The sequence below is a fragment of the Trichechus manatus genome, unplaced genomic scaffold (genome assembly GCF_000243295.1).
Source record: "Trichechus manatus latirostris isolate Lorelei unplaced genomic scaffold, TriManLat1.0 scaffold00113, whole genome shotgun sequence".
In the NCBI taxonomy this organism is placed as follows: Eukaryota; Metazoa; Chordata; class Mammalia; order Sirenia; family Trichechidae; genus Trichechus; species Trichechus manatus.
The window spans coordinates 8,984,286-9,007,458 of NW_004444049.1; the positions used below are offsets into that span (position 1 = coordinate 8,984,286).

The following is a 23,173-nucleotide window of genomic DNA, read 5'->3' on the forward strand; positions in this document are numbered from 1 at the left end:
GCCAGCACCCCTCCCGGTCCCGGTGCCTTGTTGCTGCCACGTCCTCTGAAAGGGAGCTGCCTAGGGGTGGCCAGATCTCCCGGATATTCTGCACCCCAACTCCGAAGCCCTGGGCCACAAGCACCCCTTTGTAGCCATCCCTTACCCCGTTCCCAGGTGGCCTCCCCGTTAGACTGAGTGCCCCAGACCAGCCCTGGCCTTGCCATCACCCTTCCCCAGTGTCCCCTGCTGTCCCAAGTACCAGTGAGGCAGCAGGGCTGGGAGGGGATGACAGGACCTCCATACCCTCTCTACTGCAACCTGTGTATGGTTGAGAACTGCCCCTAGAGATTCTTAAGATGAGTCAGGACCCCTCCTCCTTCCCTCACCAGTCTCCGCCTCGTGCTTCCGGGAGGCCCTGGGGCGCTTTTTCTCCCCAAGGACAAGCCTCAGGACGCCCACTCCTATTTTCAGCAGTGGGTGGCCATGCAGACAAGGGTGGCTGAGGTCACCAGGCCTTGCAGGAGGGGCCGGGTGGGACGGGCAGGAGCTGGGCCCTGCCTCACCCTCACAGCCCACTCAGGCCCAGGGTTAGGGGCTCCAGCCTGGACATGTCCCTCACCATGTCCGGATTTCCTTCTCTGAGTGGAATGTAATGCGATCTCTATTTAATAAAGGACAGCTTTGTTGGTAGGGGCCGGACTGCCACATGCCTTCACTTCTGCTTGCTGGGGCTGGGGCCAAGGCCTCAGCATTTGAAGAAATGAAACTAAATCCTTCCCTTGCCCGCCCTCATGCTTGGGATTAAACTCAAATCCTGGAGGCTCCTGCATCCCACCACTCACTGCTCGAGCAGGCCTTCCTCAGTGTTCTGTGGGGCTGGGAGTTACTGGCGTCTCTCTCCCCATGAGGAGTGGCCTGCTGTCTGGGAGGACGTGCTGAGGCTGGTTTGGCCACTGCCCCTCCCTGGGTCTCCTTGCTCTCTGCTGAAGGGGTTCCGGGCCAACTCCAGGCTAACACAGCCAAAGCCTGGCGCTCAGAATCAGAGTGTCCAGGATTGATTGGTGATGTCTGGCAGCAGAGCAGGCAGGGCTGTGGTGGCTTGAAGGCTCTGCGTTTCCCAGCCCTGGGCCTAGATAGGTTCTTAGTAAGGGGCAGTGGTCACAAGTAGAAGGTGGGGTGGCCAGGTCCTCTGTGGACACTGGGCGGGGTTGCGGAGGTATCTTGTGGTGGCTGACCCTCCCCACCTGTGGGTGCCCTTCCTGCGGGGCCCGGCAGCTTCTGGGCCAGTGCCTTCTGGGGCTGGTGACACCTTGAGGGGGCTTCCCCATTGGTCTGTGGCCTCAGGGCCACATGACTGGTAGGTCCGGCTGGCTGCAGGCTGGCCAGGACCCCTTGTCGTGGCCTCTCCCCTGCCACCCTCTCCAGCCAGTAGCCTTTTCCCAAGAGGTCTCCTGCCCCCCTGAGTTCCCCCCTCCAAAGCCTCAGCCCAGGTTCCCACCCCTCCTCCCCACCCTCTCCTTTCCCCTCCTCCCAGAACCCCTTCCCTGTTCCATCTGGGACTTGCATCCCCACCCAGTCTCCCGAGTACCCTTAGGGCTCACTGGCTAGGACCCCTGTCATACAAGTCCATTCATTCAGTGACCAAATACTGGGCCACTCTTAAGTGCCAAACACTGTCCCTGGATGGGGACACCTGGTGCTTGAGCTTATACTCTCAAGTGGGGAGACTGGCAATTAAAAAAAAACAACAAAAAACAACTAAGTCACATATCCAGTGTGTCAGTAGGAGGAAAGGACGGCAAGGAAGGCAATGGGGGTGCCAGGGAAGAGTCCCCCACCCTCTGCAACAAATCTTTCTGTCCTACTGTGGTAACCCTGGGTCATCTGGGAGCTGAATGGGGATGACAGTCTGGGCCCTGGAGCTGCCCATCCTTGTCCTCAGCTTCTGGGCCCCTGGTCCAGCCTTATCCAGAACCAAGGAGACATCCACTAACACTTGGGAGGCCTGGTTGGAGATCCCCCACCCCAGAGTTGCTCTGCCTGCCCCTTCCTATTGTCAGCCTCAAGGGGGGAGCCATTGAGAGCAAGCAGATAAGTGAGACACCTGGAGGTGTGAGGGTCCAAAGGACACACACTCTGGCCTCTGTGTCCCCAGACCATAGCTAATCTCTGAGCACTTACTATGCGCTAGGCATGGTTCTAAGCCCTTTAAATGAACTAGTTCCTTTAATCCCCACTAATTGTCATCCCCATTTTGCAGATGAATAGACTGTGGCACTGAGGTCCCACAGAGGAAATGGTGGCCCCAGGATAAGAATGAAGGAGCCTAACCCTAGAGCCCACGGTATTACCCAGCATCCTACACTCCTTTTACTGAACACCTGGTGGCACAGTGGTCAAGAGCTCAGCTGCTAACCACAAGGTCGGCAGTTCAAATCCACCAGCTGCTCCTTGGAAACCCTATGGGGCAGTTCTACTCTGTCCTACAGGGTTGCTGTGAGTCAGAATCGACTCGATGGCAGTGGGTTTTTTTATGGGTAGGAGGTGCCTAGCACTGAATCAGGCCCTTTCTTCTTGTTAAGAAGTGGAGAAACAGGTGTCTTAGTAACTATGCCACTATAACAGAAATACCACAAGGGGGTGGCTTTAAAGGAGCCCTGGTGGCGCAGTAGTTAAGCGCTTGGCTGCTAAACAAAAGGTCGGTGGTTCGAACCCACCAACCCCTCCATGGGAGAAAGATGTGGCAGTCTGCTTCCATAAAGATTACAGTCTTGGAAACCCCATGGGCCAGTTCTACTCTGTCCTGTGGGGTCGCTATGAGTCGGAATTGACTTGACAGCAATGCGTTTGGTTTTGATTTGGGGTGGCTTTAGTGAACAAATTTATTTTCTCACAGTTTAGGAGGCTAGAAGTCCGAATTCAGGGTGCCCGCTCTGGAGGAAGGCTTTCTGTCTCTGCTCTGGGGGAAGGTCCTTGTCTCTTCAGCTGCTTTTCCTTTTCGATCCTTATGTGACATGACATCACTCTTCCCCCATCTCTGCTTGCTCTGTGCCTGTCTGCTTGTTGTATATCTCAAAAGTGATTGCCTGAAGACACAGCCTATACTGATATGGCCTCATTAACACAGCAAAGAAAACCCATTCCCAAACGGGATTACAACCACGAATACCAAAAAACCCACTGCTGTAGAGCAGTGCAACCCTATAGGACAGAGTAGAACTGCTCCATAGGCTTTCCAAGGCTATAGTCCTTACGGAAGCAGACTGCCACATCTTTCTCCCACGGAGCGACTGGTGGGTTCAAACTGCCCACCTTTCAGTTTGCAGCCGAGTGCTTAACCACTGCGCCACCAGGTCTCCCACCACAAGTCCAGGGGTTAAGATTTACAACACATATTTTTGGGGGACACAATTCAATCCATAACATGAGGCTCAGGCAGTGGCAGAGCTAGAAGCTGAATCTAGGTTTGTTTCCCACATTCTTGATCCCCTCACAGCCGCCCCACCCCTGCTCTGCTGGGGGCGAGGGGGTCCTCTCCGGAGCTGCTCAGGGCTTGGGAGGTGGGTGGGGAGGGTGAGCTGACATCATCCACTGTGGATGATCCACACAGGAGTTGTTCCTCTTAAGTGAATTTTCTAGATAACCCACTGAGGCCTGTAAGTGCCCCGGGCACATGTGAACCATTTTAACCTTCCTCTTAAAAGCCAGCAGGAGCCTCAGGCTTCTGAGGGTGGAGGGCGTTGAGCGTGAGCCCAGTTGCACATTGGCCTTATGAACAACAGGAAGGAATCGCTCCTACTGGGTCACACTTTACAATCTGCCAAGTCCATCTTGATTTGAATCCTGCCAGGGTTTGTACCTGGGGCAAGTCACTCCTCTCTGGGCCTCAGTTTTTCTCATCTGTGAATTGGGAAGATTGGGCTAAATGGCCTTTGCAGCCCCTTTTTACTCTAACGTTCGAAGGAGCTCTGCAGTGCTGCCTTCAGGGTCTTTTGTGGCCAGTAGGGCTGTGGTTCCTCCCCTAAATGGCCCCAAACAGCTCTTGCCTAATTTTATGGCCCCTGCCTCCCCAGGCACCTCCTGTCTCAGAAGGGTTGTGTCCAGGCCTGAAAATCGAGCCCGTGGCATGATGAGCTTCAACTCAATGCCAAATCACAAAGCTCTAACTTGAGCCAGATTTGCGTGTCTGCAGCAGAACAAATGCCTGGGCTTTGGGACCGCTCTTTCTGATAGGCCGAGATTTTTCTTGAGTTTGCCCAACTGAGCCACCGCTGTAGCTCTCCGCCTTGCCAGAGCCCTGCTGGCTTTGCACAAGCATCACTTGGCTCTGGGACTGTGGCTGGTGGCTCCATAGGGGGTGGAGACTTCAATGTGTCCAACAAGAGGCCTGTGTGGCAGCTCATGGCAGGCAGAAGGTAGGCCCAAGTGAGTGCAGCAGGGACCGGGGTAGGCGCAGAAGTCAAGCCCCCCACCCCAATGCTCTGGCTGGCCAGACCCTTCCTGGCCTTTTCGCTAGCTCCCCCCACCCCATCTAAACCCAGCACCCTGGCAGTGGCCCCATGGCAGCTGAGGAATGTCGAGTGAGGCCTCTCCCTTTCAAAGTGGTCTGAGGGACCTCGGCTGCCCGGAGTTGGGGTTTGGGGACAAAGGAGTCTCAAGCTCTCCCAGGCTGCCTCATGCCCTGAAAGTTGCAAGACCCACTGCATGGAAGCCCAAAGAAGCCAAGTGATGCCCGGAGGCCTGAGGGCCTGCAGGGAAATAACGGGGGAGCCGTGCATCCTGGGCTGTGGGCAGGAGAAACCAGGAACACACAACCCCAGGCGGCAGGAAGCCAGGACTACCTCTGCTCCTGCTGCGATGAAGTGGCTGGAGCAGGTGGCATGGCCCAGGGGCTGTCCTTGCTTCACCCACTGGGGGGCCCTATCCAGGACATTATTATCCCCTGCCCAACTGCCTCTCTCTGTCTCACACACACACACACATGCACGTACATGGATGCATGTATGCACACACACACGTGTGGTCTGAGATCTGGCCAGGGCCCAGGTTCCCAAGCAGCTGCCCCAGGGAAGTAGCCCCTAGATGGCCCCCAGCTGGGTCACAACTAACTATGGAGGGCCCCTGAAGGTGGGGCGCCAGCTACGGCCAGATACAGAGGGGCTGGATTTTGGCCAGAAGGCCTGTTTCCTCCCGAAGCTGCCCTTCCCATTCCTGTGCCGGTGTGTGAGCATGGGGGGCAGGAGTGCCTGCAGGCACCCGGGGTCTGGGCTGCCGCTGGTCCTCTCCAGGAAACACATGCACCCAAGGGCATGGTGATGTCAAGGGACTTGCCAGTTGTCCTGGCAACCAAACGGGGGCTTTCATGGAGGTCTCTAGAAGAACCAGAGCCCTCCACTCCCCTTCTGCTGGCCCTGGCTCACCTGTTGCACAAATACTGGCTACAATGATTGTCTACAAATTAGTAGACCAGATAAAATATGAGCATATCAGAGAAATAGACTTGGAGGTCTCAAAGTATAGCCCAGCACATCAGCATCACCTGGGAACTTGCCAATCCTGGGGCCCAACCTAGACCCACTGTGTCAGGCACTCTGAGGGATGGGCCCAGCAAGCTGTGTCTTAGACCCTCCAGGTGATTCTTATTTGATAACCACTGCTCTTGCTGGTGGAGCCCTAGTGGTGAAGCGGTTAAGAGCCCAGGCTGCTAACCAAAACGTTGGTGGTTCGAATCCACCACTCTGGAAATCCTGAGGCAGTTGTACTGCATCCTATGGAGTCACTGTGAGTTAGAATTGACTCCATAGCACGCAAAAGCTCTGGATGGTAAGATAACCTTAGCCCCACCCTGTTCTTGGTGGTTGTGAATTCTTTTCTGAACTTTCTGAATCTTTATCAAAAAAATACAGAGCGATCTGGAGGAGCTACCTACGCTATGAAAAGACTTAAGTAAAAAATGGGGGGATAAGGGTAACTAGCAAGCCACCCAGTGAGCATTCCCTACGTTACCCGCGGCTCTAGCGCCCCCCCCCCATACCTGCACGCCTTCCCTCCCCCTGCCCCCAGTGCCCGCTGCTTAGCCGTCCCTGCAGCCCCGGTGACAGAAGCCATCACCACCGGTCCCCAGTCGAGGGCTGCGCCGGCCTGCGTGGCGGGACCAGTCCCTCCCGCCCTGACGGCCGCCTTGCCGCGCAGACAATGGAGGTCCATTTTTTGAAGGCTGTTTACAGTCACCCAAAGCTAGTGTCCCCACCTCCGGTGCGCTAAGGAGTGAACGTTCCAGGACGCGCGGATGGAAGCGCGTCGGACCCCGGCCCATTCTTGCAGACTGATATTCCAGGACCCTCCGTGGCAGATCCGGGCTCCGCGTCGGGCTCTGTGGGACAGATGCCAGGGATGTGCAATGGGTCCCGTGCCCCCGCGCCAGCCAAGCCGGAGCCTGGTCGTGGGAGGGGCAGGATCGTGCCCCGGGCCAGGGCCGGCCGCAGTGGCTCTCCAGGGTGGGGCCGGTCCGCGCAGCCAATGGCGCCCGTGGGGGCCGGGCGGCGGGCGGGCGGGCGCTGTCAGCGGGGTTATAAGCAAAGTTCCTGCGCCGAGACCGGCCGGTGCGTGCTCGTACGGCGGCCGCACGGCAGGGGCGGGGCCGCAGCGCTAGTGGCGGCGGAGGCAGCCCGGGACCGCGACATCGGGCCCGCTCTGTCTCGCTGTGTCTCCTCGGGCCTCGCCTGGACAGATCCAGGGTCTCGAACACTTGGGCGCGCAGCCATGGGCGGCGTCGGGGAGCCCGGTGAGGGACCAGGCCCGCGGGGAGCGCCGCTGCCCACCTTCCGCTGGGAGCAGATCCGCTCTCACGACTTGCCGGGCGACAAGTGGCTGGTCATCGAGCGCCGGGTCTACGATATCAGCCGCTGGACGAAGAGGCACCCGGGCGGCAGCCGCCTCATTGGCCACCACGGCGCTGAGGACGCCACGGTAAGAAAGCCCACCGTGGCGGGGGCCGAGCCTGTTGCTCGCTGGGGCCTGGGTCGTGAGCGCTGCGCCCCGCTCCACCTGCGGGGCCTTAGCATCCTTCCTCCCCGTGCTGTCTTGATCTCCCAGCCGGGGACCCAGAGTTGGGATGGACGAGGCAGGGGCCTGATGCGGAGTGAGGAGGCCGGGACCCTGCAGGGCAGACCCGCTCACCGGGCCACGTACTGGGGCCGGGCCGGGGCAGGTCTGTTGGGGAGGAAGGGGCTCCCAGGTGGGTGTGTCATGGTGGAACGCGGGCCCTCCCTGTTGCTCTGAGGTTCCCTGTCTCTGTTCTGGATCCCCCCAGCCCAGACCACCTAACCGGGTGCTTGCTGGGTTCCAGGGGACGGGCAAGGAGGTGTCGTCAGACTGGGGGCTGGGCAGCAGAACTAGGCAGGGAGAGGAAATCTGTGGCTTTCCCGGGAGCTGCTCTAAGTGACTGGGGGGGAGGGGCGGGGGGGGCAGTAAGTCACCTCTCCTGGCCTGGCAGCTGCACGTGAGAGGACTGTGCCAGCCAGCCAGCCAGCCAGGGTGGGCCTCCTCCGGAAGCAAAGTTACCCCAGGAACAGACTGGCCCCTGGGGACCCTGGCTGCTTCTTCCCAACCATGTCTGGACATGTCTTGGCCAAGAAGGGCCGTGGCCTGGCCCAGTGAAACTGGCTGGCAGGAGGCCAGCGGTGGAGCAGCATATCCGAACGCGACTCCTCAAGAGCCTTTCTCTCTGTCCCCCAGATGGAGAATAGGGGCAGGGAGCACGATGTCCTGTCCTTGGCCATCCAAAACTCTAGGTTGGCCACACAGGGTACCAGGAGGGTTTTCACGGGGATGACTCCTGAACAGGGAACTGTCGGCAACAAGAGAGACGGTGTCCTCTTCCAGCTGCCAGCGTCCCTGTTATCAGGGCTGCTTGTCCTTTGCTGTCTTCTCCCTTGGGCTGGGCAGTGTTTGCAGGACTCATTAAGGGATAAAAGTCCCTCTTCCCGACTTCACTTCAGGAAGCAGAGGTGTTAGGGTCAGATACCACTTCGAGGCAAGTCCTGAATCTCTAGAAATGGACAGAAAGCTGTGCCCATGGGTGCCGAGGGGCGAGGCGTTGGCAGGAAGGATAGCACAGCCCGAGAGTTGAAGCAGCCTATAGGCCAGTGAGTGTGTCATCCTGTGTGTGTGTGTGCTCGCGTGTGTGCTCCAGGCTCCGTGCCAGGCGTGTGGGCGCATGTGTAGGCCTGCATGTGTGCAAATGCCTTCCTGTGTGTGAAGGGGTGGAGGGAAAGATGTATGTATGTGGGAATGCTTGAGTGTATGAGGGGGAGGGGAGTTTATGTGTGCATACACCTGCACGCCTTTGTGTGTGGTTGTATGCGTGTACATTTCTGCTAGGGCATGGGGGGCATGAGGTACCACAGCCTCTCCCCCTTCAGCCTGTCTGAGCCCTGGCTGCTGTTCCAAGGTCCTCTGGGGACCCACCCTGGCCTTTCTCATTCTCTGACCTGTAGGACAAAATGGTGGCAGGCGAGGGGAAGAAACACAGAGACGATTTATTAAATGTTGTTTCTGACTTAGTGCCTAGGTCTGTGCTGGGGACCCCCCTCTTGCATTTAGCACGAGACCCTGAGGCCTCCATCTGACAGTTGTCTTTTGTCGTTGTTGTTGTAGTTTAAGTGAAAGTTTACAATTCAAGTTAGTCTCTCATACAAAAATTTATACACACACCATTATGTGACCCTAATTGCTCTCCCTATACTGTGACAGCACACTCCCCTTTCCACCCGATTTCCTATGTCCGTTCAACCAGCTCATAACCCTCTCTGCCTTCTCATGTCAACTCCGGACAGAAACTGCCCATTTAGTCTCATGTATTTACTTGAGCTAAGAAGCACACTCTTCACAAGTATCATTTTATGTCCCATAGTCCAGTCCTATCTTTGTCTGAAGGGTTGGCCTCGGGAATTGTTTTAGTTCTGGGTTGACAGAGATCCGGGGGCCATGCTTTCTGGGGTGCCTCCAGTCTCAGTCCAACCATTAAGTCTGGTCTTTTTACTAGAATTTGAGTTCTGCATCCCACCCTTCCCTTGCTCCGTCAGGGCCTCTCTGTTGTGTTCCCTGCATCTGATAGTTTTCTGATTGACCTGTGGCCAGTGAGGTCTGCCTTCCAAGTTCCATTAAAAAAAAAAAAAATGTCCCTGCTGTCTGGGCTGGATCCTGGGTCTGCCATTGGAGGCTCTGAGTGACCTTAAACCAGTTACATTGCTCCTCTGAGCCTCAGTTCCCTCATCTGTAAAATGGAAAAATGGGCCAGACAGTGAGCCCACTGAGGGTAGGACCATGTCTTCTCAAGCCCGTGGCCCCAGGGCTGGCATGTAGTTGGTGCTCAGTAAATGTTGCTGATGGATAAGTGTGAACTTGCCTTGCACGCTGTCGAATGCAGTGGAACAACCGGGGCACAAACACCCCTTGGCCGGGTGGCCTTGCCTGGTCCCGTCCCTGTCTGTAACGGGAAGGAGTTGCCTTAGGCCATCTCTTAGCTCCCTCAAGGCCCCAAATACTGGGCTGGAGTTGCCAAAAATACCTGGTCCATTCTGGCCCAAGGGGCTGTGAAGTGGCCTCAGTCTGTCTGTGATGGGCCCACAGGGCAGACCAGGGGTTGAACCGGCTCATTGCCCTGGCAGGTATGTGGCTGAGCACAGACCCTAGATGTCTCATCCTGGGCCCTGGAGCTCAGGCAGTGGGGGCAACCTTCTTCCCAGGGCTCTGTTCCAGCAGCCACCTCTCACCAACCCCGGCCACCCATCAGCTGTTCTCGTGTCCAGGCAACAGAAGCCTTCCTGCCAGGAAATTCCCAGAGTTCCTGTACCATGAAGTCAGGCTGTGGCCATCCTGGACTACAAAGCTGGTGCTCTGGGAAGAGCGCTCTGGGCCTCCAGCCAGGTTTGTCTAAGAGCCTTAGGCGGCTTGAGAACTGTGGGGCCAGCCAGGGAGGGGCACAGCCAGGCCCTCACCAGCCATAGTATACCAGGGCCGGGCCTGAGCACCTACTATGTGCCAGGCTCTGAACTCGGTGCTCACTTTATAGACACTCTTTTAATCCTCAAGATACCCCTGTGAGGCAGGTACTATTATTTTTACTCCCACTTTACAGATGAGAAAACTGAGGCTCAGAGAGGCCAAGTGACTTGAAATTCAGCAGCAGATCTGGGATTTGAATCTACAGCCCACACTCTTAACCACCATGCTCTACTGCCACTTGGTTTGTTTCATTTATTCATTCTTCTATTATTTAATCATTAAACCCATCAGCAGATATTCATTGAGCATCCCTATGTGCCAAACTCTGTTCTAACCTCTGAGGATACAGCTGGGAACTAAACCAAGTGTGGAGATTGGGGAGAGGGAGCTCCCAGCAGAGGGATCAACTAGGGCAAAGGCTCAGAGGTGGGACTGTGTTCAAGGAACAACAAGGTGATTGGCGTGGCCAGAACAAGGGCAGAGGGGAGAGGGGCAGGCAGTGAGGTCGAGAGGTAGCAGGGGCTGGGTCCTGTAGGGAAAAGGGAGCCCTGGAGGGCTGCAGAAAAAGGTAGGAAATCTGATAAACGTTTACAAGGATTCTTGGGGCAGTTGAGAATCCTGGGTAATTATTTTATGTTGGGGGCAGAACCTCCCAGGAGAAGGGCAGGGGGCTAAGAGAAGGTATGATAGGAACCTGCCTCACCTGGGGCAGTCAGGGGTGGCCACTTGAAAGAGGTGGCCATTAACTGGCCCTGAAGGGCATGTGTGGCCAGGGCAGAAGGCAGAGATACTGTGGGCATCTCCTACCAGGAGCTATTAGGATTTAGCTCAGTGTCGTCTTTAGAGACAGAGCTGGCCTGGCCTCACTCTATGATATTTCCCTTCCCCTCTGGATCTCAGTTGCCCTGTCAGTGTAATGGGGATAAGAATGCTTTCCTCCTGGGGTGAACTGTAGGGATGGTGCTGGGCACCTGGGCACCTGGTTATCGTGGTCACCAGAGCCCTGTGCTTTCCACAGCTCCTTCAGGGCTGCCAAGGGGAAGTCCATCTCCTTGGCCGGAGGAGGACAAAATTTCACCACATCTCCTCAGGAGATGGAGCAGTTTTGTTGTCCATTTGCATCTAAGCAATTATCTAGACAAATGGCTACAGATATTCCTCTCCTCTTACCCTCACCCCATAATCCATTCACCAGTGATTCTTCTCAGTTCAGGTTCCAAAACCTTGCATGTGAAAAACAGGTGACATTGTGCGCTACAGATTAGTAAGTAAGCACAAATAAGCCTGTGCGTACCTTGCTTGTTGGGTAATCCTTCCCTGCCCCTGTCTCGTGATGGCCTGCTCCCAGTGCCCACCTTCCTCACCCAGGGGAGAAGACGGGATTGTCTGGCACTGGAAGGGACCCAGTGTACAGAGGCAGGGATGCTAGCAGCCAGCAGGGCACCCAGGCACTGCGAGTTCAGATGAAATAGTGGGAAGAGCCGGAGATAAGTGTCGGGAGGGGACCAAGTGCCAGAGGGCCCAGCCCCTTTGGAGCTGCTGCTGGGTCAGCGACACCTGTGAGGCCAAGGGCGCGGAGAGGAGAAGAACGTCAGGTGTGTGCCAGCCCTTCACCAGGGATACCAGGGGTGCTGGGGGGACAGGGCAGCTTCCTGGAGGCCTCTGCACTTGAGCAGGGCCCAGTTTCACGGGCTGGAGTTTGATGTGCTGTGTTCAGAGCTGTGGGCCTCAGTTTCCTCATCTGTAAAATGGGGGTACTGCTAGTGCTCCCCTATTGACCCCTTATGTGGAGCGTCTGAGTGGTGGGTACCGGTTCCTGGTTAATCCGCCCACAGGGAGAGGGAGAGAGGGAGGAGTTTGCGGGGAGGAGGAGTGTCCTCTGAGGAAGGAGCCCTGGTGGCACAGTGGTTAAGTGCTCAGCTACTAACAGAAAGGTTCAAACCTACCAGCAGCTCCGCTGGAGAAAGATGTGGCAGTCAGCTTTTGTAAAGAAATCCCATAGGGCAGTTCTACCGTGTCCTATTGGGATGTTATGAGTCGAAATTGACTCGACGGCAATGGGCTTGGTTTGGGTTTGGTATCCTCCAAGGAGGAGTCCCTGGATGGGGCGAGTTGTTAAGCACTCGACTACTAACTGAAAGGTTGGCAGTTCAAACCCACCCAGAGGTGCCTCGAAAAAAAAAGGCCTTGTGATCTGCTTCCAAAAGGTCACGGCCATGAAAACCCAACGGAGCACAGTTCTACTCGGCACAGGTGGGGTCACCATGAGTCAGAATCAACTCCATGGGACCTGGTTTGGTTTTTGGTTTGTTTGCCTGTTTAGCCTCTGAGGCGTATCAACCACCCCCCCGCTTCATCTCCACCACTCACAGCTGCCTCCTCAGTAAAGGCTTGAGGCAGCAAGGACAGACCCAAGACCACCTGAGCCCCCAGCAGTCCTGCCCATTCCCTGTTCTGCCCCTTTCTGATCTGGAACATTCTCTATTCTTTGGGGAGTGACCAAAAATGCCCATCCTCCTCCCTCCTCCCCCACCCCATCGTGTCTCTGGCAGGGAAGGAGGCTGCCAGCCCCTCCTGTTCCCCAGCCTCAGGCTTGGCCAGAACTTGAGGCCAGGGCAGCTGTCTGCACTCTCCCAGCCACACCTGAGAGCCCCTGTTAGCAGGCAGTCAGCCTCTGTAAGCGGGCTCTCCAAAGAAGGGACGCGTCAGAGCATAGGCTCCCGTGAAAGCCAGCACGCGGTGGGGCACTCGCGGACGCCAGGCAGTTAAGTGCCTCACCTGCAGTGGTTCACTTAAGCCTCCTAAGCCCCCACAGGATGGGCCCTGGTGGCTCAGGGTGGAGTGGCCGAAGATCTTGTCTGGGGACCGAGGCAGGGCTGGTGGTAGATCTGTATCCTAAGGGAGCATGGACATCATGGAATGCAGGCTGAGTTCGAATCCCAGCTCTGCCTCTTACAAACTCTCTGACCTGGGCAGGCGTGCCCACACTCTGAGCCTCAGTTTCTCTCCAGTAAAATGGGTTCATTCCCCCTGCTGTTGTCCACGTATTCACACCTGCTCTGTGCCAGGCTCTGAGGACACTGCTGCAAACAGATCCTGACCCTGCCACCGGGAGCTTACATATAGGGGACCTATAAAAACACATTGCCTTGAGTTGATTCATAGCAACCCTACAGGACAGAGTAGAACTGCCCCAAAGGGTTTCCAAGGCTGTAATCTTTACAGAAGCAGACTGCCACATCTTTAGCTTGTGGAGCAGCTGGAGAGGTCGAACCGCCGACCTTTTGGTTAGCAGCTGAGCGCTTAACTACTGTGCCACCAGGGCTCCAGTATGTTTAGGGGAGCCCTTCTTTATTCTAGTTGGTGAAACACCCAACTAAAGGCCTTGAGTGCCACCTTCAAGCTATCCACAGGGTCACAGGGTTTGGCACCCATGCCCTTTGGGGATGCCTCCACGTGCCCCATGGGGGCCCAGGCATCTCCTGTAAGTCCCCAACCTCCCTTTCGCCTCCCTCCCAGTTTTGCCGCCCCTTCTTAGGGTCCAGCCCTCGCCTACCCCCAGAAAGGATGAGATCTGCACTTACGCAGAGCCCCCTCCCCTGCACTGAGGTCTGCCTTCCCAAGGGCCAAGGTCATTCCTGAACATCCACCCCCTACCCCCGGGTCCCCAGGCTGCCCTAGGCCAGTAAGAGAACAAGCAGCAGGAAAGGGGACCTTTAGGGTAGATCCTGCAGGTGTGGCCTCTAAATGGGGCTGGAGGGGCCTGAGGTGCTTCCTTCCCCCAGGACACTGCAAGGATGTCTGGCAGTGGTTCCAGGGGCCCGGCTGTCACTTCTCCTGTTTTAACACACACCAGAAGCTGGTAGCCTCACTAATGTGAGGACAATAGGAAGCCCCTGCTCTCGCAAAGCCTCCTTCAAAGGTGCTTCCTTTAGCAGCCACGAGGCCCCTCGGTCACCTTCCCCTGGCCCATGGGGACAACACTGCCCCAGTCTCTGCTTCTGCAGTTCAGGCTGCTATGTGGCTGTGGCTAGCCCATTCAGAGAGAGCCTCTGAAAGAGCAAGGATAAAAATCAGCTGAAGAGCTGTTAACAATTAAGTGCATGGTGCAGTCTGTGCTTGATTACCAATCGAAAGGTTGGTGGTTCAGACCTACCCAATGGCGCTGTGGAAGACAGGCCTGGCAATCTGCTTCCATAAAGATTACAGCCAAGAAAACCCTATGGAGCAGGTTTACTCTGTAACACATAGGGTTGCCATGAGTCGGAATGGACTCGACAGCAGCGGGTTAGGTGCAACGTTCAAGTTCACTAACAATCCAGAACTGCCTGGGCTGTTTCCTGGCTGGTCTCTTTCCCTAGCTCTTTTTTGTTCCTTCTGTCTTTCTCTAACCCCTCTTTCCTTCATTTCCTTCCTTTGCATTGTACCTCACCCCACCCCTGGCTGTTACAGAGAATCACTGGGATGTTAGATTATTTCTTTCATTTAGTTTTTCAAAAAAGTTATATTTTCTGCTCCTACTTTTTAAGTCAAATGAGTTTTACTGTTCAGGTGTGTCCCTTGCAGTCCTGAAGAACTCAGTCTGTCTGGGCATCGACTGATTTTTTTCCCCTGTTGGCCTAGTGGTCCTCCATTACAAGTTTTCCTACCCACGCTTTACCCAATGCTTGTGTTTCTAAAAGTTGGGTAAATCTAATATTTGTGGCCCAAATCTTATTTTACATGTAGTAGAGAAGTGTGTGATTTAAAGAAAGCTTTCCAGAGACCTTCTTGGAAAAGCCAGCCTCTTTCATGAATGGATTCGAAGCCTCCCAGGGAAGTCTTTCTATAAATCCAGATTTTTATACCCTGAGCCAGGTTTGCAGAGGGGCCCCCTGGGCTGGGTAAAGCAGATGGGGTGTCAAGCAGGGCACCCAGGGTCTGGGGAAGACCAGAGAGGCTCATGGGCAAGGCTCACCCACTTGGTACTATTTCTGTGACCACTGAACAACCTGTTGACTTTCTATCCATCTGTCTGTCTGCCCTGCCAGTCCGTCAGCAGTCCTGTGCACTGTGTCTCTGCCTGTCGTCTCTGGGTGCCGCTCCATCTGTCTGTCTTTCCACCTGACTATCCGCTCTTCTTCAGGACGCCTTCCGCGCCTTCCACTCCGACCTCAATTTCGTGCGCAAGTTCCTGCAGCCCCTGCTGATTGGTGAGCTGGCCCCGGACGAGCCCAGCCTGGATGGACCCCAGAATGTGAGCAGGGGGGTTAAGGGTTGTGGGGCACTGCCAGGAACAGCTCCATCTGAATTTGCCGGTATAGGCGGTGCTATAGCAACACCCTCCAGGGCGCTAGATCTGGCTTGGCTAGGCACTTGCGGAGTCCCCAGGCGAGCCTTGTCCCTGCTCTGGGCCCAGCGTCCCCTCCACAATGAGGATTTCAATGAGCTAAGCCCCACTGTGGCTTTCTCTGCTTCTCCTGCACCCTACACCTTTAAAGGGCCTCCCCAGCTCACCCACAGGCTCTCTGGTCCCTCTATCCTGCTTTGGCCCCTCGGGCCGGGCACTGCGGGGAGCAGCCAGGCATGGGGATCAGTGGGGGGCTTCTGGGGACACTTTCCTTGGCTTACTGGCCACTCCACCTGTGCAGGCCCAGCTGGTGGAGGACTTCCGAGCCCTACGCCAGGCAGCCGAGGACATGAAGCTGTTCGAGGCCAAGCCTTCCTTCTTCGCACTCCTGCTGGGCCACATCCTCGCCATGGAGGTGCTCGCCTGGCTCCTCATCTACCTCCTGGGCCCCGGCTGGGTGCCCAGCACCCTCGCTGCCCTCATCCTGGCCCTCTCCCAGGTAACCTCACCATTGTGCTACAGCCACCCTAGACTGCCCAAGAGACACAGGGCCCGGCCCACGTAGCACTCTGGACAGATCTGCTGAAGGGATGGGTGAATGCATGAATGACAGATGGACAAATGGACAGCCAGAGGGCCCCATGAATGAACGAATGAGTGAACGAACAAACCAGCAAACAGCCAGAAAGCCTCATCAGTCGTGTATCTGTGGGTCAGGCTGCATTTTAAGTGAGCCCAAGGAAGCTCCTTATTTAATAAGGCCTGAGTCAGAGGCTCCATCATGGGCTTGCAGCCCCTCAACCTCCCTGAAGCTGAGTTGGTCTGCAGGCGCTAGCCCCCTCCATCCTGGCCGGAGCCAGCTTCCCCCCCCCCCCCGCTTCTCCAGTGTAGCCCCCTCCCCCTCGACTCTGCCTCTTTCCTAGGCTCAGAGCTGGTGTCTGCAGCACGACCTGGGCCACTCCTCAGTCTTCCAGAAGTCTCGTTGGAACCACCTGGCCCAGCAGTTTGTGATGGGGCAGCTGAAGGTGAGTGTGGAGGAAAGGCAGGCAGCCAGGGGCTGAGCGGGGGCGCCGTGCTGGCTCTGCCCAAGCGTGTGGACGTGGAGAAATAGGCACGGCCTTGCTCGCACCCCTGAGAGCCCTCCTCGCCCCCCGCAGGGTTTCTCCGCCCACTGGTGGAACTTCCGCCACTACCAGCACCATGCCAAGCCCAACATCTTTCACAAAGACCCTGATGTGACCCTGGCGCCTGTCTTCCTCCTGGGAGAGTCATCCATTGAGGTGCGTGAGGAGGGACCTGGACACTCTCGGGCTGGGCCTGCAGTTGAGGGAGACCACAGCGACAGACCACTCTGGCCCAGCCCCAGTCCCTGCCCCAGTGCTCCACCCCTACACCTGCTGGGGATGATGGCCTGTTTGCTAGAGTGTAGGGTTGCTTTTGACTGTTGGCCCCAGCCAGCCTCCTGACTTTGCCTGGGATGGGGAGGGCATAGAGAGCTGCCCTCCCCAGCTGCCACCTGTCTCCACAGTACGGCAAGAAGAAACGCAGATACCTGCCCTACAACCACCAGCACCTGTACTTCTTCCTGAGTGAGTGTCCATGTGTCCTGCTGGGACATGGCTGGGGCAGGGAGCTGAGGCAGGGTCCTCCCCACGCAGACCCTGGACAACCACTTTCACCAGGCGCATCCTCATCAAGCCTCCCCCACCCTCTGCTCTGGCAGCCCCAGCCTACAGCACATACTGGCTCCACCCCAGCCTGCACCCTGCACTTAATGGCTCGGCCCAGCCTGCAGCCTGTACTGGCTCTGCCCTGGCTCTACCTTTGCCCTGGCTGCTCTCCCTGCCTGGGGTACCTTCCTGCCAGATGCAGTCACAACCCTGCCCTGAGCTTCCCTACACGCTCCTCAGAATCCCTTTCTGCCCTCACATCAGAATGGTCAGAGCCCTAGAGGGTTTGGGTGAGGATTGAAGCCGGGAACGTGCGAGGCTGGCCCCTGACTGTGATGCTGCTGACCTGCTGCAGAAGGGACATGTGAGGCAGTAGGGCGAGGGCATCTGGGAATGCCTTGAATGCCGAGGTAATGAGTATAGGCAAGGCCTTGTGGGTGATGCAGGGTCCATCCCAGCTGGATGGGACCAACACCAAAGCCCCATTGGTACTCCTGGAGAGACAGAATCCCACTCCCCAACTCCCACTGCTCACCCTGCTTGGTCACCCAGCCCTGCTCCTGAACCCTCTCGTGTCCCCTCCTCAGTTGGCCCGCCGCTGCTCACCCTGGTGAACTTCGAAGTGGAAAACCTGGCGTACATGCTGGTGTGCATGCGGTGGACGGTGAGTGCGTGGGTGGGTCCCTGCTCAGGTCTCCCAGGCATACAGCTGTGGTGGCCGGATGTGGGGCTTCAGGAAGGCAGCACCTGTCCAGGATGCTAGCAGGTGTGCGTGATGGCATGGTGTGTGTGTGTATGTGTGTGCAGGGCGGAGTGACTGCATGTGTGATGGTGTGGTACATGTCTGTGTGTGTGAGCGGGGAGTTTGCACGTGATGGTGTGTGTGTGCGCGTGCAGGGGGAGTGAGTGTGCACGCACAACGGTGTCTGTGCAGGAGGAGAGTGTGTGCACATGGCAGTGTGGTGTGTGTGTGCAGGGGGAGTGTGCACACAAGACTGGTACGTGTGTGTGTAGGGGGAGTGTGCACGATTGTGTGTGCAGGGGGAGTGTGCACACAAGACTGGACGTGTGTGTAGGGGGAGTGTGCACATGATGTGTGTGTGTGCAAGGGAGTGTGCTTGCACAACGGTGTGTGCGCAGGAGAGCGTGTGTACATGACAGTGTGGTGTGTGTGTGTAGGGGAAGTGTGCACGTGATGGTGTGGTACGTGTGCACAGGGGGAGTGAGTGCGCGTGCACACGATGTGGTATGTCTGTGTGTGTACAGGGGAGAGTGTGTGCATATGACGCTGTGTGTGTGTGTGCACGCATGTGCATGTGTGTAGGGGGAGGGGGAGTGGGCGTGCAGGGGGCATGGTGTGGGTCTCTCACGATGGAGTCTCTTCCCTGGACAGGAAACCGCTGCGCAGGCTCTGCCAGGCATTTGTTTCCCAGGCAGGGCGAGCCTGGGAGACACATGGCACCTTCACATGGTTAGCCCCTTGGAACAGGCGGGGCAGCAGCCCTGTCCCTTTACTCAGCTTAGAAAACCAAGGCCCAGAAAGGCCTACCTCCCACCTCCCAGGCTCCCAGACCCTAGTTGCCTCGAGGCCACTCAGTAATACCTCTACCCTCGCCTGCAGGATTTGCTCTGGGCCGCCAGCTTCTACTTCCGCTTCTTCTTGTCCTACGCCCCCTTCTATGGCATCCCCGGGGTGCTGTTCCTCTATGTTGCTGTCAGGTATGGCCAGGTTGGGAGTGGCAGGGAGGTGGAGGTCACACACAGCCAGCAGGGTGACCCTGACCACAGCCCTCCACCCTCGGGGCCGCCATTTCCCATCTGCAGAATGGGCACAGCAGTCCTGCCTCCCTGGGTTGTTGGGGAATTGAACGAACACCAGAGTGGCAGGAGCCCAGGGGCTGCAGGTCTGGGGGAGGCAGCCAGGCTTGCCGGCAGCTCTGTGGCGTCCACCCTCATGAGCAGGGCCTCTCTGGGCTCAGCCTCACTATGGACATGCTCCGTTCAGCTGCTGTAAACCCCATGTGAGGAAGGAGTTAGCAAAATCCCATTGTACAGATGAGGAAACTGAGACCCAGGTCTGGGTCACAGCCTGCACTCCAGCCTCCACTGACAGAGCCTAAGTGGTGAGCTGGATGCAGGGCACTGCCAAGCCTCCCCCTACAGGGTCCTGGAGAGCCACTGGTTCGTGTGGATCACACAGATGAACCATATCCCCAAGGAGATTGGCCAGGAGAAGCACCGCGACTGGGCCAGCTCCCAGGTGGGTGGTGGGGGCGGGGCGGGCTGAGCCTACCCGGGGCAGGCGGGTCCCAGCTGGGAGCCAGCCAGCAAGGAGGAATGGGGGTGCTGTGGGGGCCAGCCTTCCTCACCTGCGCCCCGCCTGCTCCCGGCAGCTGGCAGCCACCTGCAACGTGGAACAGTCCGTCTTCAACGACTGGTTCTGCGGGCACCTCAACTTCCAGATCGAGCACCAGTGAGTGTGGGCCGGGCAGGGCCTGGGGGCAGGGGGCCAGCAGAGGGGTGTGAAGCCTGAGCCAGGGGCTGGACCAGGATCCTCATCTTTGCCCTGAGAGGCCAAGAGACAAGCCCTGGACTCCCTGGGGACCTTGGGAGAGGTGATGAGTGGGTGGGGGCTCCCTCTGCAGCCCCCCGCCTCAGATGCCAGTATGCACTCCTCCCTGCAGCCTCTTCCCCACGATGCCACGGCACAACTACCGCAGGGTGGCCCCACTGGTCAGGGCTCTGTGTGCCAAGCACGGCCTCAGCTACGAGGTGAAGCCCTTCCTCACCGCCCTGGCGGACATCATCAGGTATGGCCGCTTGGCTTACAGACCCACCCACATCCCGGCCAGCCCCCTACCAGACACCCAGTGCTCTGAGACCACACGGGCCCCTCCCTAAGAGCCTTTCCTGGTCAGCCCGCCCCTCTGTCCCCAGCCTGTCCCCAGGGACCATTCACACAGTGAGGCTTTGGGGAGCCTACAGGCCCTGTCGTAGGTGCCCGAGCACACCAGTGAGCCACGCAGGCTGAGACCCCTGCCTTCCTAGAGCTGACGTGCTAGCAGGGAAACAGAAAGCCAGCAATAAAAGTAATAAATAAGTTACAGAAAGCGTAAGGAGGGGAGAAGTGTTATGGCAAAAGAAAAAAAAGAAGGGAGTCAGGAGTGCCAGGGCAGGGGTGCGGTTTTTAATAGGGGGGCAGGGTGGGCAGTATTGAGGAGATGTGAGCAGAGACATGGAGGAAGAGAGAGGGCTGGCCGTGGGACATCCGCGGGAGGAGTGTTCCAGGTAGAGGGAACAGCCAGTGCAAAGGTCCTGAGGCCGGCACATCCTGTTGTACGTGCAGAGGTGTGGAGGCCAGCTGGGCTGGAGTGGAATGTGCAAGGGGCAGGTGGGGCAAGGCAAGCCCTGCTGGTGTCTGTGAAGACTGGTTTTTACCCTGAGTAAGATGAGGAGCCACTGTGGGCTCTGAGCAGAGGAAGGGCATGGTCTGGCTTAGATTCTAGAAAGATCCCTGACTGTGAGAATACACTGACCCAGACAAGAATCACAGCCGAAAGCAGCATGGAGGCTCCCACAGCGGTCCAGGGGCCCAGCCTGGGTGGTGGCCTCAGAGGTGGGGAACAGAGGTGGGATTCTGGGTATCTGGGCCAGTCCCCACTTTTGAGCTGTCTCCCACCTGGGTGCCTTTGCACATGCTGTTCCCTTTACTTGGATGCTCTTCCTTCTTCTATACTGCTTCTCCTTCAGGATTCTTCCCAGCTCCATCCTCTGGGCCCCGCCACTCAGCCAGCCCCGTATAGCACCTGGCACAGGGTTTTGGCCCGGCACCTGGTGGGCAGGTTCCCGCTTATAGGTCTCTGGGTTGCAATGCCTAGCCCAAAGCCTGTGTGCCTAGATGGGGGTGGGTACAGGGAGTGCCAGATGAAGGAGGGACTGGCCCTGCCCGGGCTCCTGCCTGGTCCTGGTTGTAGCCACCCCTCCCCCTCACTCACTTCCCCCTCCTTCCGACTCTGGTCTAGATTCCACACCCCTGCTGCCCCCGTTAATGGTTAATGAGTTAGAGTGCCGAGCCTCTTCTCCCAGCCCAACCCTTCAGCCCCATCCAGCTGCCTGCCCCAGGTGGAAGGGGACTCAGGAGACAAGAGGGCCCTGGGTGGAAGGGGACTCAGGAGGGAACGAGGATATCTCCACACACACTCATCATCTGGGGGGGGGGTTGGGTGTTAGCAACTTTCAGGGGAGTCCCTAACACTCACCTCTACCTGCCTCCCAGGTCCCTGAAGAAGTCTGGCGACACCTGGCTGGAAGCCTACCTCCACCAGTGACAGCAGTGTCCAGGCAGTCGCAGCAAGGGCTCAGGGTGCCAGCTCCAGGCAGGACTAACACCCCCAGCCAGGGGGGCCCTACCTGTCCTCCACGGCTTGCCACTTCCCCTTGGCCCCCTCCGGGTCCACTCAGGGCCCAGAGCTGCAGCTGTATAGGCTGTGACTCTTCCACCCAATGGGATGAGGGGTCGGGGTGGCACATGAAGCCACGCAGCTACCATGGCATGTTTTCCTAGAGCAAAGATTTGGGGAAAACTGTTATTTTTATATTAAAACAAACCCAGATATATTATGGAATGGAGTATTAAATTTTCATGAATTTGGAGCTGGAGTCTACGTTACACCCCAGAGTTCAGGCCCTTGGGGCACAGGATGGTGACCTCTCCTTGGGGTGGGGGAACCCTGGGCTCGGATCCACTGAGGGCCGATCCCTTCCTGCTCTTCAACCACTTAAGAGCGACCTTGGCAGGCACGCTGAGCTTAACCCACTTTGCTCCTCTGTAGAATGGACAGGGCTGCTCCCAGCAGATCAGGGCCGAGGGCCGAGGGCCAGATCTGCAGGTGCTTCCCGAGCATGGCGGGAATAGGCCGGTGTTTCTTCTGACCTGCACTGCCTCGTTCTACACCCACTGTGATGAGTGGCCTTAGGGCCATGTATAGGCAGGTCACCTGCCCATCTCAGTACCCCACTTCATATCGCTCAGGTGAGGTACAGCCTGGCTGCCCACAGTAGCCCACAGGAGATGACCTGGTCTCACCCTGCCCCACCTGGGCCTGGGCCCTCCCACATTTGCTGCAGTGAATAGACTGGGCCCCGAGGTCTGGCCATCTGCATTCCTGAGTCCCTGGAATCTGGGAGCGGCATCTGTGGACTCACATGGGCTAGCCAGTGTCCTCAGGCAGGTCACTGCCCCACACCAGGTCTCAGGCTTCTCATCTGGAAAATGGGTGTGGTGCACTAGGCCTGGGGTTTTCTAACAGTCCAGTGAAGGCTTTAAGTTGCCTCTTGGGGTAGCCTGAATGTGGGAAGAAGGGGGAGCCAGGCTACTGGTCCCCTTTTCTCCCAGCACCCACACATTGCAACTAAAGCGGGTCCATGCTGAGCTGAAGGTGTCAGAAGCTTTAAAAAAAAGTGAAACTCTGAGCTAGGATTCTCTGAGGGCCTTTCTGCAGTGGGATGCTGGTTGTCCATGCCGCGGAGATTGCCTTGCCTCAGCCTGGCCTCCCACCCCCCTGCCTGGGCTCCCTCCAGGGGTGGAAGGGGTACAAATACTGCAACTCTCCCATTCAGTCTTCCTGGGCCCACCTTCTGTGGTGATCGAGCTGGGTGGGGAGAGGGAGATGCTCTTGCTGCCCCTAAATCCACCCCCAGGAGGCGGGGGTGGAGGCTCTGCCACAAAGCAGCCCTGGATGTCCGCTGGTGAACGGCAAACATCTCCTCCTCCCAGGACCACGTTTGAAGGTCCCTGAGTGGCTTGAATGGTTAATGCACTCAGCTGCTGTCATGGACTGAATTATGTCCCCCCCAAAAATGTGTGTCTCAGTTTGGCTGGGCCATGATTCTCGTTCTTGTATGATTGTGTACCATTCTGTAATCTGTCGTGATTTCCTTATGTGTTGTAAACTCAATCACTATGATCTAATAAGAGAGATCAGTGGCAGTTATACTGATGAGGTTTGCAAGATTGGATAGTGTCTTAAGCCGATCTCTTTTAAGATATAAAAGAGAGAAGCAAGCAGAGACACATGGGAACCTCACACCACTAAGAAAGCAGTACGGGGAGCAGAGCGCGTCCTTTGGACCTGAGGTTCCTGCACTGAGATGCCCTCAGACCAAGGGAAGACTGATGCATCAC

General features: G+C 57.1%; 1 protein-coding gene across 1 annotated transcript; it reads left to right on the forward strand.

Moving 5' to 3' along the window:
* The first annotated feature begins 6,596 nt into the window (after positions 1–6,596).
* FADS3 (fatty acid desaturase 3) lies at positions 6,597–21,317 on the forward strand. Its single transcript, XM_004383857.1, has 12 exons — positions 6,597–6,951; positions 15,116–15,226; positions 15,621–15,818; positions 16,243–16,344; positions 16,477–16,599; positions 16,848–16,908; positions 17,577–17,653; positions 18,611–18,708; positions 19,153–19,249; positions 19,383–19,462; positions 19,674–19,799; positions 21,266–21,317. The coding sequence occupies exons 1-12, from the start codon at positions 6,745–6,747 to the stop codon at positions 21,315–21,317; spliced, it is 1,332 nt and encodes a 443-aa protein (XP_004383914.1). The 5' UTR covers positions 6,597–6,744.
* Positions 21,318–23,173: the final 1,856 nt, after the last annotated feature.

Bases quoted from the DNA above. Each gene is read 5' to 3' on its own strand.
- FADS3 (XM_004383857.1), top strand. From the start codon at position 6,745: ATGGGCGGCGTCGGGGAGCCCGGTGAGGGACCAGGCCCGCGGGGAGCG. The intron at 15,819-16,242 runs GTAACCTCACCA...CCTCTTTCCTAG, and splicing joins TCATCCTGGCCCTCTCCCAG to GCTCAGAGCTGGTGTCTGCA. The intron at 19,463-19,673 runs GTGAGTGTGGGC...TCCTCCCTGCAG, and splicing joins AACTTCCAGATCGAGCACCA to CCTCTTCCCCACGATGCCAC.